This window comes from Psammomys obesus, unplaced genomic scaffold, assembly GCF_907164565.1.
Source record: "Psammomys obesus unplaced genomic scaffold, mPsaObe1.curated_primary_1811, whole genome shotgun sequence".
Taxonomy (NCBI): Eukaryota; Metazoa; Chordata; class Mammalia; order Rodentia; family Muridae; genus Psammomys; species Psammomys obesus.
The window spans coordinates 13,506,661-13,520,850 of record NW_026596039.1 but is presented as its reverse complement, the minus strand read 5'-3'; the positions used below and the strand labels follow the sequence as shown (position 1 = coordinate 13,520,850).

The 14,190-nt window shown below is 40.1% G+C and overlaps 1 protein-coding gene across 1 annotated transcript in view; it reads right to left on the bottom strand.

The window, feature by feature from the left end:
* Arhgap20 (Rho GTPase activating protein 20) overlaps positions 1-14,190 on the bottom strand; it is an 83,117-nt gene that overhangs the window by 53,784 nt on the left and 15,143 nt on the right. The window contains exon 2 of the mRNA XM_055622279.1: positions 12,935-13,017. Within this exon, the coding sequence (XP_055478254.1) occupies positions 12,935-13,017 (83 nt within the window). The remainder of the gene's footprint in view (positions 1-12,934; positions 13,018-14,190) is intronic.

Here is a 14,190-nt window from a genome sequence, read left to right as displayed (position 1 = left end):
TATCACCAGAAGCATAGCAACAAATATGGATGTGCAAGATTCTTTGTGGTAGGCCTTAAGAGTCCTTTGGGTATATATGCAGGATTATATGGGGTAATGGAATGACAATAGCTCCAAAGGCTCATATGTTTGGATAAGTCTCTCTCTCTTGTGTCCTCTCTCTCCCTTCCCCCTCTCTCATGGTTGTGTCTTAAGATATGAACTCTCAGCTATTTCTCCATCATCATGCCTGCCTGCTGCCATGTTTCTAGAGCGAGGGCCATGGACTCTAACCCCCTAACTGTAAGACTCCCAAATAGACTCCTTCAGTAAGTTGCTTTGGTCATGGTGTCTTAGCTCAGCAACAGAAATAATTGTCACAAAAATCTAGGCATTGTGTTCGTTTTTAAATATTTCTCTCTCTCTCTTTTAAAAATAAGATTTACTTATTTGTTTTATGCAATCCAGTGCTCTATCTGCATGTACACCTGCAAGCTACAAAAGGTCATCAGATCCCATTATAGATGGTTGTGAGACTCCCTGTGTTTGCTGGGAATTGAACTCAGGACCTCTGGAGGGGCAGCCAGTGCACTAAGCTAGCTCTCCAGTCCCTGTGCACTGTGTTTTAAAAGAGAAAAGAGTCAGATAAAAATGTCCTTTTGGGACTCCCAGTATTGGTGGGCACAACATACAATATAGATTGGACAGACCTATCCAAAAATCTGAAATCCAAAATACTCTTGAATCATAAACTATTTTGAGTGCCAAAGTGATGTTAAAATTTCACACCTGACCTCTTATGAAAGTAGTAGGACTAAAGCCACTATATAATAATCTTCAGGCCGATAGAGATAAGGTATGCATAAAACATAAATGAATTTTATGTTTAGAGCTGTGGTCCAGCCTCAAACATTGGATTCTTTCAAAGTTTCAAATCTACAATGCTCAAAATCTTTCAGAGTTTGAAAAGGGTAAAAAATTTTTTTTTCTCAAGAATTTCTACCTGCAGTAGAAAAAAGAAAATGGAGGACAATGCATACAGAAAGTTTCCTTATGTCCCTACTGTTTTCAGAGATTTTAGTTTGTCAGTATAACTATATTTCTCATTTTCTGTGACAACCACCTAGCCAAGGCTTAGTCACTTCCAAGGAAAGGCTTCATCTGCCTTAGGATGGTGGCTGTCAAACTTTCATCTATGTGAGAACCACAGACAGAGTTTCTTACAGTACCGTGTGTGTTCACTGTTCATGGCAGTTTCAGTTCAGTATGGGGTGGGGGCCCTGCCACCGGCACTGGGCTGCCAAGTGATGCTGCTGATGCTCCCAATAATGGGGAAGTACTCTACACTCTGGACCATCGCTACTCCGCATCTTTGTTCATAGTGTAGAGTACTTCCCCATTACTGAGGAGCCGGAAGAGAGCACTATCGTGATTTACAGGCAGAACCGGGAGGACAGACATGAGCAAACACATAAAGTCACGGGTGAAAAAGAAGGACTGAGGGCTCTTTGGTCAGCTTCTCAAAGGGCTCAGGTCTCTGGGCTTAAGTGTTAGCAGATCAGCATCTTTCTTCATGCTGTCCTCGTTAGATCTCAGTGGTGGGGAGCCCACCTATCAGGCTCACCTGCAGCAGCCTTTCACAAGCTCCTACACTAAGATGCAGCTGTTATTTCTAGGGGCGCAAACTTTCTGGACAAATATCCTGACCTCTCTACCAGTTGTTGCAACTGAAAGAGTTTACTCACATTTTTAATGACCTAGAAAACAAACAAAAACTATTGCTATTTACATGAATGCTTTGTTGCTTGATCACACTGGTTTCTTTGCCATCTACTCTTCTATGTCCATATGTGAGATAAATAAGCATTCAGCCCTCACTCTTAACTTTCCCTTCATAAAATCAAAGGGCTATGGAGAGATCTTAAATACCTTAGAAAATCTTTCCAGTTACAAAAGACGAATATCGTACCCTTGTATTTCTGGGCTCATGTCTGTATTTTCAAGAGGCCTCTTTGCACACTAGGCAGAAAGTTTGAAGTTCTAGTCTTTTCTATGACCACAACTTTCTTAGGGTTACTATTGCTGTGGTGAAATATCATGACCAAAAGCAAGTTGAGGAGAAGGAAGTTTATTTGGCTTATACTTTCACATCCCAGTCCACCACTGAAGAAAGTCAGGACAGGACCTCAAACAGGGTTATAACCTAAAGGCAGGAGCTGATGCAGAGGCCATGGAAGGATGCTGCTTACTGGCTTACTCCTCATGGCTTGCTGGTCCTGCTTTCTTAAAGACCACAGGATCGCCAGCCCAGGTAAGGCACCACCCACAATGGGCTGGGCCTTCCCCCATCAATCACTAAGAAAATGCCCGTAAGGGCTTGCCTACAGCCTGATCTTATGGAGGCATTTTCTCAATTGATATTCTAGCCTCTCAGAAGACTCTAGTTTGTGTCCAGTATGACATAAAACTATACGGCACAACTGTTATAATGTGGGATTTAGAGTCAGAATTTAAATCTTGGATCTGTCATTTACTAGTTGTGCACTTTAACCATTAAACTCTGTGAGCCCAATGCTTTCTTTTATACAGATGAGAATAATTATAAAGTATTGTCTACTGAGGTTCAAATAAAGAAATGCGTTTACAGAATGTGACACATAACAAAGGCACAACAACTTAGGTTACTGACATTGAAAATCATGTGAAATTCAAAATCTTGCCCTGTGAATGGGAAGTTTGGCATATGTTGTAATATCAACTTATAGTTGATAATTGCAAAGGAGGAAAAATTTAATAAAGCATATGAGGTCCCCTCATTTGTGAACCCTGAAGTGATACAATAGAAGAGTACACAACATAATCTATGAAACAGTTTTCATACTGGATTATACTGGAGATCTGCTCCTGATTTCTGATGGTCAGTTGAGAGGCATGCACAGTTCCAGCACAGCTGTCGGGGCACACTGTCACGACTCAGCCATCCCTCTGCCGAGTTCGCTCATCTTCTCAGGGTTGGTCAGGACACAGAACTGACCTTCATCTTATTTTCCCATCTTCATCTATTTTTCTTTTAATAAAAACCAGATAATTCCTAAATCCAAAAAGAATTAGTCCATTTCAGTGCCCAGGTGCACAAACCTAATCCTAAACTCATTTTTAAACAGTAAATAAAAAACACATGTTTATCCAAGATGTAAGGAGAAAAACACTGGGACAAGACCAGCAGTACAAGAATCTCATACTCAGAATTTAACGAAAAAGACCCACTAAAGACAATCAGTAGAGTTTACAAATTTAGTGAATTTTACTTCTTACTTCATTATAATATACAAATGTTGCCCGAAGACAGTGTACAGCTTAAGAAAAATTGAGTTAACACTTATTATTAATGTGCATGAAATAAATGAAATTGCTTTATAAATGAAATAAAGCAATTCAGCATTAATTTTTACAAATGCGACTATAGATTTCAAACATATTAAATGGATAAGACAGTATTATAAGGAAATACAAGGCTATATAACTGATAACTTAGATGAAATGGAAAAATCCTTAATAAAACACATTACAGATTACTGAAAAAGAAGTGGTACAAATATTCTTGATACAGAAACTGAACATATCACAGTCTTCCATAACACATATACACAAACCAGACCTCCAGGCTCAAGCGGCTTCTAAGGTGAATTTAAACATTTAGAGAGGTATACCTTCTACATAAACTCTTCCAGAAAACTGAAGGGGAAAGAATATTTCCCAAGTTATTCACAAAATTTCGCACTGCCTTGATATCAAAGCCAAAGATGCTACAGGTAAAGAAAACAACGGATCAATGTCTTAGAAAGACGCTAAAATGACTCTTCAAATTGAAGTCAACAGTTAGTCATGAAAACAGCATTATTACATAGTAAGGCTTTGCTCAAGAATATATGGTTACTTTCACATAACATCAATGTAGTCTACGGAGTAAGGAAAAGAAAAAGTCTATGACCATTCATATGGTGATGCTTAAAATGTATTTGACAAAACTGAATGTTCATAGCAAGATATTCTAGGAATGGCAAGGATGCTTTCTTTCTCTTACTATCAGAAAGATGTCTACTAATACCAGTCTCTCCTCTGGCCTGCAGACTCTGACTAGAGAAATCAGAATTTGAGGAGACAGAACTTTCAGAGCAGAGGGAAGCAGCACCGGGGACTATTCATGGGTGGCATAGTTAGTCTATGTAGAGTTCCATGGAACGAACACACACACACACACACACACACACACACACACACACATACACACACACCAAGCTCTTAAGTGAATTTAGAAGTATTTTAGAATAAGAGCACTATAAAAAGCCAAGTATGTTTCCACATACCTCACAGCAATGGCTGCAGCCTGCACTGGACTGCACAAGACTAGGTCAGCTGACAATCAAGCACTGATCAGGGAGAGGACACAGAGGCCCTATCTCTCCATGATGGTTATTGGATATTCAGAGATAATGAAGGAGGGGCAGATATTATCTTCAGTTGTATACCCACAGATAAGCCCACCGGAATCCAATGGATAACTCCAAACCCACAGTCAAACAGATAGCCCCAGTAGGTCACAAAGCAGAACAATAAACATTCAAAAAGGAAATAAAAATGTTAATTCTTACCTACATTACTATTGGAGAAAACCTATCACTATTATCTCAGTAGCGGGGTTTTTGGAATTCCCAAATGGATTAACATGGTTACACGGATGATCACTGGTCCTAAGGTAACCAAGCAGAGATTGGCACATTGCTGTTTGGGACCCTTATTCATGCGGGTTTGGTTCAGAAGAGAAAATAAATAGGCAAGCATTAAATCAACATACATTTGTCAGGCGGTGGTGGCTTAACCCTGCACTTGGGAGGCAGAGGCAAGCAGATCTCTGCGAGTTCCAGGCCAGCCTAGTCTACAGAGTGAATTTCAGAATAGCCATGGCCACACAGAAAAACCCTGCCTCAAAACAAAACAAACCAACATACACTTAATTAGTCAAGATTTGTCCTTCCTTCTAGGGTTTTCCTCAGTACCGATTGTTCTAGACTTCCTCAGGTAGCCATGGACTCTTACTCGGATAGGCAAGAAAGGAATTATGTATTTAATTCAATTAAAGTTTATGCACTGAACATACAGATTCTGAAGAGTAGAAAATATGGTCCTGTCACTCAAATGGGAAAGACAAGATCTACACCTATATCCATCAGATGTTAAGGTACTATGTGACTGGGGACCAAATGAGTTTACATATGTTGACAGTATGTTTAACAAAGGCTTATGTTACAGCTATAATGTGTAAATTGCATTTTAAAAGGTTAGCTCATTTTTATAGGTGAGGAAAATAAAGCCCAAAGAGGAGAAACAGCTTGCCAAAGTTCTCACAGCTTGTAGGAAGGGAGAGCGCAAGCTGCAGGAAGGGGGCCCAAGCCTTCACTTAGTTTAAATCTACAGCATAAAACCTCTCAATTGTGGCAGGTGTTCTTGGCTTCTTTTCATCCATAGTTATAAAGGAAAATCAATCATAAAATGCCAAAGTACTCTGGAGAACTTCAGTTTTAAGTTTCACAGGACAGCCTGCTCTCCCTGTGCACAGGTCAAGAAAGAGGAACTCGGCACCCACTGGTGAGGCAGTGCTCTGCTGGCACCAAAACAAAGGTAAGACCAGTTGTAACTGCAATGAACACATTAGCCGAGCTGGAATGCAGAAATCAAGTGGATGTGCCATTCTGCAAGACGGAAATAAACTAGCTCACCCTGCCAAAGTCCACTAGAACAAATAAAACCTTCTAAGGATGTCCTGGATTACACCCCAGGAAACAGCCCACTGTACCAGGAACAGAGCTATCTGATGGTCTATGAAAGGCTCCATCCAACAGGGGATCGAAGCAGATGCTGAGACTCACTGCCAAACTTTGGGCTTAATGCATGGAGTCTTATGGAAGAAGAGGGTGGATAGAAGGACATGGGGGGACAGAAGCCCAAAAGGAGACCAACACAGCTAAAAAAAAAAAACCCTGACCCCAGGGGTCCTACAGAGACTGATGCAGCAACCAAGGACTATGCCTAGAGAGGACCTAGACCCCCTGCTCAGACCCCCTGATTGGCAGCTCAGTCTGCATGTATGTTTCTGAGTAAGGGGAGAAGGGACTGCCTCTGTCCTGAAATCTCTTTGGTCACTTGCCCCTGGCGATGCAGTCTTGCTAGGCAACAGAGGAAGAGGATCCAGGCAGTTCTTGGTAAGATATGGGCAGGTGGCATAAGAGGAGAACTCCCTCTTTCAGTAGACTAGGGGAAGGAGATGAAGGGAAAGGGAGAGAGGGTGGGACTGAAGGGCATTGAGGGAGGGTGCTTCCATCAGGATATATAATAAATAAATTGTTAAAAATAGTTAATCGGGGAGACTCGTTCCAACAGCAGGACTGACTAAAAAGGAGGGTGTGAGTTCACAGCTCTCTGTTTCCCGACTGTAATGCATTCTGACCCGCAAGTTCCTCTTTTTAAAGACCCATCTCTGTATTAACCCTTATTATTTCTGTCCATTACCACTTTTGTGTTTGTGTTCTTGTTTCTGTAGCTCCTGACTTTTTGTTTGTTTGTTTGTTTTAGGTGAGCACCCATGGCTATACACATTCCTTCTGGAAGTTTCCTGGCTTTGTCTCAGAGGTTCTAGTAGGTGTGCCATCATTTCCACTTGCTTTCAGAAGTGTTAATATTTCCTCCTTGATTTCTTCAATGACTCATTCTTTGCACAAAAGTGTACTGTTTAGTCTCCAATGATCTGTGCAGCTTTGTGTGTGTGTGTATTGTTTTTGCTTACTGCAGATTTCTAGTTTTATTCTATGATGGTCTGATAAGATGCAAGAAATTATTTTTATTTTTTGGTATTTGTTAGATTGTTTTGTGGTCTTTAATGTGACTATTTTGGAGAAGGTTCCGTGGGCCACTGGCAAGAACGTGTATCCCCAACTGTTAAGAGAATATTCTCTAGATACGTGTGCAGTCCAGTCCATCCATGGCATGTCAGCTCTGGCATGTTCAGTTTTAGTTTGGAAGACTGATGCAAATATGAGTTGGGTACAAAGGTGTCTCACTCTTACCAGACTGAGGACTATCTGACCTCTCACGCTTTTCAGTGTTTCTTCTGCAAAATTGGGAGTGCCAACATGTGATCTAAACAAAAATGTTAAAAATTGCTTACAGACATTCGGTGAACTGTTTCCATTGGGGTGGTTGTGGCACACACCTTTAATCCCAGCACGGAAGGCAGAGGCTGGTGGATAGTTGAGTTCAAAGCTAGCCTGGTTTACAGAGCAAGTTCAAGAACAGCCAGGGTGACACAGAGAAACCTTGACTTGATAAACAATCGAACTATGCAGAGGCCTTCTTCAACATCCCTAATCCATGATTTAGGAGCCTACTTCATCAAACAGGACAGCTGCTAACCCCGCTTGTTGATGGCTTTAGTTTACTTGGGGGACATACTTCCATCCTCTGACTCCCAGTTTTTCCAATGACTTTATCAGTAAGGTGTGTTTCTTGGAGACATGAGACAGTAAGATCTTGTTTTTAAACTGAGTTACTGTTTGTCTTTTAACTCATGGGTTAGGGCTATTTCCACTCAATGTAATTTGGAGAGACCTCTGCTATCTCCAACAGTCTCTGTTTCTTATGTTCTGGTTGGACTAGCAACAGTTCTTTTCTTCCTTACCCCTTAGTACCAAGGCTTTTTGGCTCACTGTGCTCAACAGGATGATCCCTTCTGGTTCTCCTTTGTTAGTCCTCTTGTGAAATGTTTGTTTTCCTATGCTGTTTTTTTCCTTCTGTGTGTAGTATTATTTTAAGTATTTTCTACAGTATTGGTTTGGCTGTGATAAATTACCTTAATTTGTATTTTTCTTCTGTTATATTTCCATTTCCTCTCTCTCAAGGAGACAGAGTCAAGAGGGAGGGAAGGAGGGAGAGAGAGAGAGAGAGAGAGAGAGAGAGATTTTAAGTGATAAACTTGCTGGATATAGAGATCTTGGTTGACAGTCACTTACTTTCAAGGGCTTGAAACAGTACTTTTCTGGTGAGAGATGAGGCTGGTGAGAGATTTTTGTTATCTGCCATTCCTGCCTTTGAATGTATCTTGGTGTTTTTCCTTTACAGCTTCCAATCACTGTTTCTCTGCTTTGTGCTTTTGAGATTTTGATCCCAGTAAGTGGTAGAGCTGCGTGCTGCAACCCTTTAATGCAGTTCCTCCTGCTGTGCTGACCTAAAACCATAAAGTTATTTCCGTGCTACTTCACAGCTGTAATTTTGCTTACTGTTATGAACTGTAATGTAATGTAAATGATATCAGGGTATCTGATATGCAATCCCTGTGAAAGTGTCTTTTGACCCCCAAAGGGGTCATGATCCACAGGTTGAGAACTGATGTGGTAGAGAAATTTTTCTCTACTTGTGCATATTTGGGTTCAAAATAGGTTTGTTTGTTTGTTTTTTTCTCTGTAGGTTTGGGAAATTTTCTGCTAAAATATCACTGAATAAACTGTTCATGTCTCTAGATGTTTTTCAACTTTTTCTTCTATTTCATGAGTTCTTAGGGCTGTTCTCTTAAACCTGTTCCGGAGGTTTTAGAAATCTGCGAGTTCTCATCAGTTTTTGTCTTCACATATCTTAGTGTGGACTGTTTTCTTGGCCTCATTCTCTACCTCTGACATATGGTCTTCTTGGTTTATGAATGATACTTTTTTAATGAGATTGCAGTTATCTAATCATCTTTAGTTTTGGTGCTTAACAGTTGTGAGCTTGTGGAGGTATCATTATAGATTACTGTCTCATTTCCATGTGTGTGTGTTTTTTATTTGTTGTGTTTTGTGTATCTGTTGGGAGGATGTGTCCTCCGGGTCCCCTCTTTCAGTTTGTTTGGTTTTAGATGGGTCCTGCTGGTAAGCTGTCTTAGAGTTTTTACCTACTGCTGTTTAGGAAGAAGATCACTGCAGTGACAAGTATAATGACATCACAGCAGGTGTGGGTTGTTGGCATGTGCTGAGAGACACTTGGGCACTTCTCTTGTGTCATCAGCAAGGTTTAGAGACAGTGGGATAATGGTATTGATTAGGGAAAATGCAATTTATAGTAATAATTTTAGAGCTAAGGCTATTAATGGCGAATTATAAAATGAATTGGCAATGGGAAAAAGGGGAAGAGTGAGTAATAATGAGATGAAAAGTGTATAATACAGGTATAATATATAATGTATCATAAGATATATGAGGAAATTTTTTTGAATAGGAACAGAGAAAGGACAATCATATGTACTTTCTGATGAATACAAGTTTAAAAATACAATGGAACAATTAAAGTAAGAAAGTAATAACAATTAAATGATAAAAAGAAACAATAAAACAAAATAGAAGGCATTATGACTCCGGTTGGCACAAGAAGGATCCTTCCTGCTCTTGTCTTGTCTTCCCTACCATTGTCCACCGGTTGGAGGGTGGGGAAGATGGCTTCCAGTCCTAGTAATTCAGACACGTTACACTGATGTGCCTTTCCTGCTGAGAAGGTTTTTTTGTGACTAAGTCTGTGTTCTGCCAGAATCCCCTGAATGAGAGGCCTCTCACTGTAAGTTATAACCGCATCCCTGATGCTCTGGGGATTGTTCTTTCCATGCACAGAGCTTTCCCTGAGACTCTGTGTGGGCAGAGCGGGCCTTTCTGCCTGTGTTGACTTTAGTCAGGCCCATCGACTGCATCGTGACCCGCTGCAACTTACAGTGATCGTAGGCCAGTAGCCAGGGAGGTGACGATCTCCTGGCCTGGAAGTCAGGCTCCTATGCCTTGTTCTGCTTTTGCCTCCACTGCCTGTTTCACTCCAGCCCTCTCTCTGTTCCTGCATGCTATGTGCACTAGCTGGCTACGTTTCTGCCTCTCTGGGCTCTCATGCTGTCTGCCTGCTAGAGGACTTCCTGGTAGCTACAGCTGATTCTAGCTAAGCTCCAGTAGTATGGTACAACTGGCCACTCATGTGTTGTGGAAAAACAAACAAAAAAAAAGTCCAATTAGACCAGTGGTTCTCAACCTGTGAGTCGGGACCGACTGTGGGGCTCACCTATCAGATATCCTGCATGAGAGATATTTATATTACGATCCATAATAGTAGCAAAATTACAGTTATGAAACAGCAAGGAAATAATTTTATGGTTGGGGGTCACCACAACATGAGGAACCATATTAAAGGGTTACAGGATTAGGAAGGTTGAGAACCACTGAATTATACTGTATCAGTGTTTTGTTTTGTTTGTTTGTTTTTAAGAAACAGGATCTCTCTAAAAACCACCACCACCACTGACAACAGAACCCTAACTTCTTTCCCTCTGATTGCACAGATGTGGCTTCTGATCTGCCATTTACCTGCTTCTTTCCATTAGCAGTTTTTGACCTACCAAACTTATTGGCTTTTTATTACATGAACCATCCATTTTTACATAAACACACACGGCTTTTTTTGACTTCTTTTTATATTGTAGAATGACATTTAAACATAACTTATAAAATATTAATCAGAATCCTAATAACAATAAAAAGACAAACCAGAGTGCAATTAATAAATCACATGCTTCAGTATGGACATGTTCAGGCATGGCTATGCTAAGGCACCACAAGGGTTCAAATATATATATTTAAATTTAAGAACAATAGGCTAAGCAACCCTCTGTTGAAACAAGCACCTCCAAATGTGCTACTACCAACTGATTTTTTTTTTAAATGGTTCAAAAGAATGCAAAGTATAATTACCTCCTGCTGCACAACCCAGCTGCCTTTCTGGAAAATGTAGTATCAGTGAAAATGCATAGAAACACCAGATTTCTATATAAAACAGTCAGGTTTTAGGTGTAAACAACATACACACTTTTTCTCTTCGTAAATATGACATTCAAAAGGGATGCCAGAACTTTTTTATCCTTTGCTTCGCTGTATGCGTCCTGTCTTAACCAGCTGTGCTGGCTGCCCTCTGCATTTCTCTGAAAACCTGACCAGCCACACAGTTCCAAAGTGGCCCCTGGAGGTTAGTTAGTACCACTAGAAAATGGAGTATTTGTGTACGTTTTCAGTACCTTACATTAATGCTATTAGAAATGCCTGCCTGGGCTTGAAGAAGATGTCCATCTACTGACCCTGAGCTCAAGGCCTCTTTTAGCTGAGAACCCCACTCCACTTTGAACCCAGAATCATCCAGTAGTAGATTTCATTTAAAACCCTGTAAAAATCATTTCTGTATGTGGAGATAGAGACAGCTGTACTGATAAGCACATTCCTCTCTGTGCCCACCTCCCCTGAGAGCCCTCCTCCTGTGCTTCCTAGCTAACCAGGAGCAAACTGTGATGATGTGGCCACTTTCCTTCACCCACACTAATGCAGGCATGCTAAATCAAATATCTAAAGTCATCTACATATGACACTGGAGTAATTTGCTGTTTTTTTTTTTTATTTGGAAGAGCATCTTCCTAATTAAATTTTGATTAGGTTCCTGCTGAATAAAAGTAGTTTATCTTTCTTGATCAACCCAACAACTAAAGGGAATACATTTAGGGCACAGGTCAGAAAGGACCTAGTTTGAGAAACAAAACAAAACCAAACAAAAAAAAGTGATTTAAGTATTTAAATATTCAATTAAATGGATTGGAAATGTATTCCTTCCACCAAAAGCTTCTGCTATGACCATACAGATTCTTTGTTAACTGAGAGCACCGCTTGTCAAAGCAGCATGGTTACAGACAAACCCTACTTCACATAAAGGCGGCAGAGAGCCTCTTTATAGGGAAGGATGCACAGTTTCGTGGAGTTACCTTAGTTGACCTTTGAGCATAGAATTGTCCCTGGGTTAAAGAACTGAACAGATCAGGGACCCAAGAAGATGGGTCATTGGATAAAATGCTTCCCAGCAGGAAGACCTGGGTTCAGATTCCCAGCGCTCGCATAAACAGCAGGTGGCTATGGTGGCCCGCATGAACCGGCCAGTGCTGGCTTCAGAGACTGCTGCAGTAAACAGCGTGATTGAGGCCGACACCCAATGTAAACCTCTGCCCCCCACCCCCCGACAAACAAATGCATCTATGCTCACGTGGGACGGACACACACACACACACACACGCACACACACACCTATACACACGTGCAAAAAAAAATCCCCCAAACCTCGAATTAGTGATTAAATATCAATTAAATTTGTACATATTATGAAGGACTTTCTTAAAACCCTCCTAGAAAAGTAATTAGATTTAATAATGAAACGGGCATTTTAATAGATACTTAGCCTGGTTTTCCAGTTTGAGGTTTACTAATTTACAATACTGTCTATCACAACATTTTAAGGAGAATAATCTTAGCTTGGTTTATTTATTCACGACTGTAATTGATAAGAAATTACTGCATCCATATAAGGATACTTACTACCTGGTAGTCAACAGCAAGCACATTTTGGGGGCTATCATGCAAGCATTCGATTTTCAACCCTGGGATTTCTATTTAGCAAGCAAACATTGATCCTCCCCACTTGTACCTGAAAGCCGTGTGATATGAAAGTCACTAGGTTTGGTTTTAAAGCAACTGGGCACACGCTCTACCTCTAAAATTATCTACGTCTTATTAAAAATGTCACGTTATTAATGATTTTATTAATAGGAATTTTTATTGTGGGAATCTAATCAATAGGACATTACAAATTTTATTAGTAATTAATATTTCAAAATAATTTTAATGACTAATTTTAGTAATAATTATTTTACTAATGGGAAACTTTGTTATTAGGACATTATTAAGCAGAATATGCTGGTGCCGATAAACAACCTTCACGCCTATGAGAAGACGATCTGAAACCCTTATCAATGAGAGGAAATCCCCAGCACAGGCCAGCGGCAGGTGGTACAGACCAGCCTGGGACTCACCTCATACTTGGACGCTTCTGTAAGGCTTTGTCCAGGATAAGGGATGGGGCACTCCTCCTCCGTTCTGATAGTGTTTTCATTTTCTGTTGAGGAAGGAAAAAAATCAAAGTAATGACCAGATGGCTTTGTGAAGGAAGTAAATGTTGGCTTTCAGTCTAATTAAGCAAATTTTGTATTGACTGTCAAAGGATCCTCAGCTTCCATTATGGATCTAAAGCTGCCACCTCTAAAATACCACAAGTATCAACACAAGGCACAGGCATTTTGTTATTGCCAGGGAATCAAAGAAAACCCCACGGCAGCCTTTTGTATATATGTTAAATGCTAGAGCAGTACTTCTCAAGCCCCCCAAGACTGTGAGCCTTAACCCAGCTCCTCATATTGTGGTGACCCCCAACCTTCACATTATTTTCATTGCTACTTCACAACTGTCATTTTGCTATTTTTATGAACTGTAATGTAAATATCTGATATACAAGATATTTGATATGTGACTCCTGTGAAAGGCTTGTTCTAGCCCAAAAGGGGTTGTGACCCACATGATAGATAGACATGAATCATTTTATTTATATTTCAAGGTATCTTGGGGAATATAATTTTGACTCCATTTCATGGTGATCATCATGTGTTCTCAATGAAGCATCAGTGGAAGAAAAGATTTTAAGAGGTCAGATAAAAGGAAGGAGAATCAGTTAAAGTCCAAACAATAGTGACTTGGAACTTTTTATTAAAAAAACAAGCAAGATTTATTTACTTTTATGTGTATGAGTATTTGTTGGCATGTACCTTGTGTACACTATATACATGTACCCAAGGAGGCCAGAAGAGGGCCTCAGGTACCCTGGGGGAGTTAGAGGTGGTTGTGAGCCACCATGTGGGTGCTGAGAATCAAATCCCAGTCCTCTGCAAGAGCATCAAGAGCCCTTAGTCACTGAACCATCTCTCCATCCCAGCAAACAGACTCTCAAATAGACCTGTAATCAACTCTTTATTTTATTTTGCATTTAAATATTTACACACATAGGTATTGATTCTTGCGAGTACACTTGTTTTTTTGTTTTTGTTTTTGTTTTTGTTTTGTTTTTTTAACTTTTAAGAACAAGCCATCCTTTATTTAGGTAATTTGTAAGTAGTAAGATAGAACTGAAACTTCAAGTTCTCTTTAAGAGCTGAAAATTATGGTGAATGAGAGTCTATTCAACCTGAGTTATCCAGATAATTATTCTCCAGTTAAAGAATACATATGTTAACAGCTG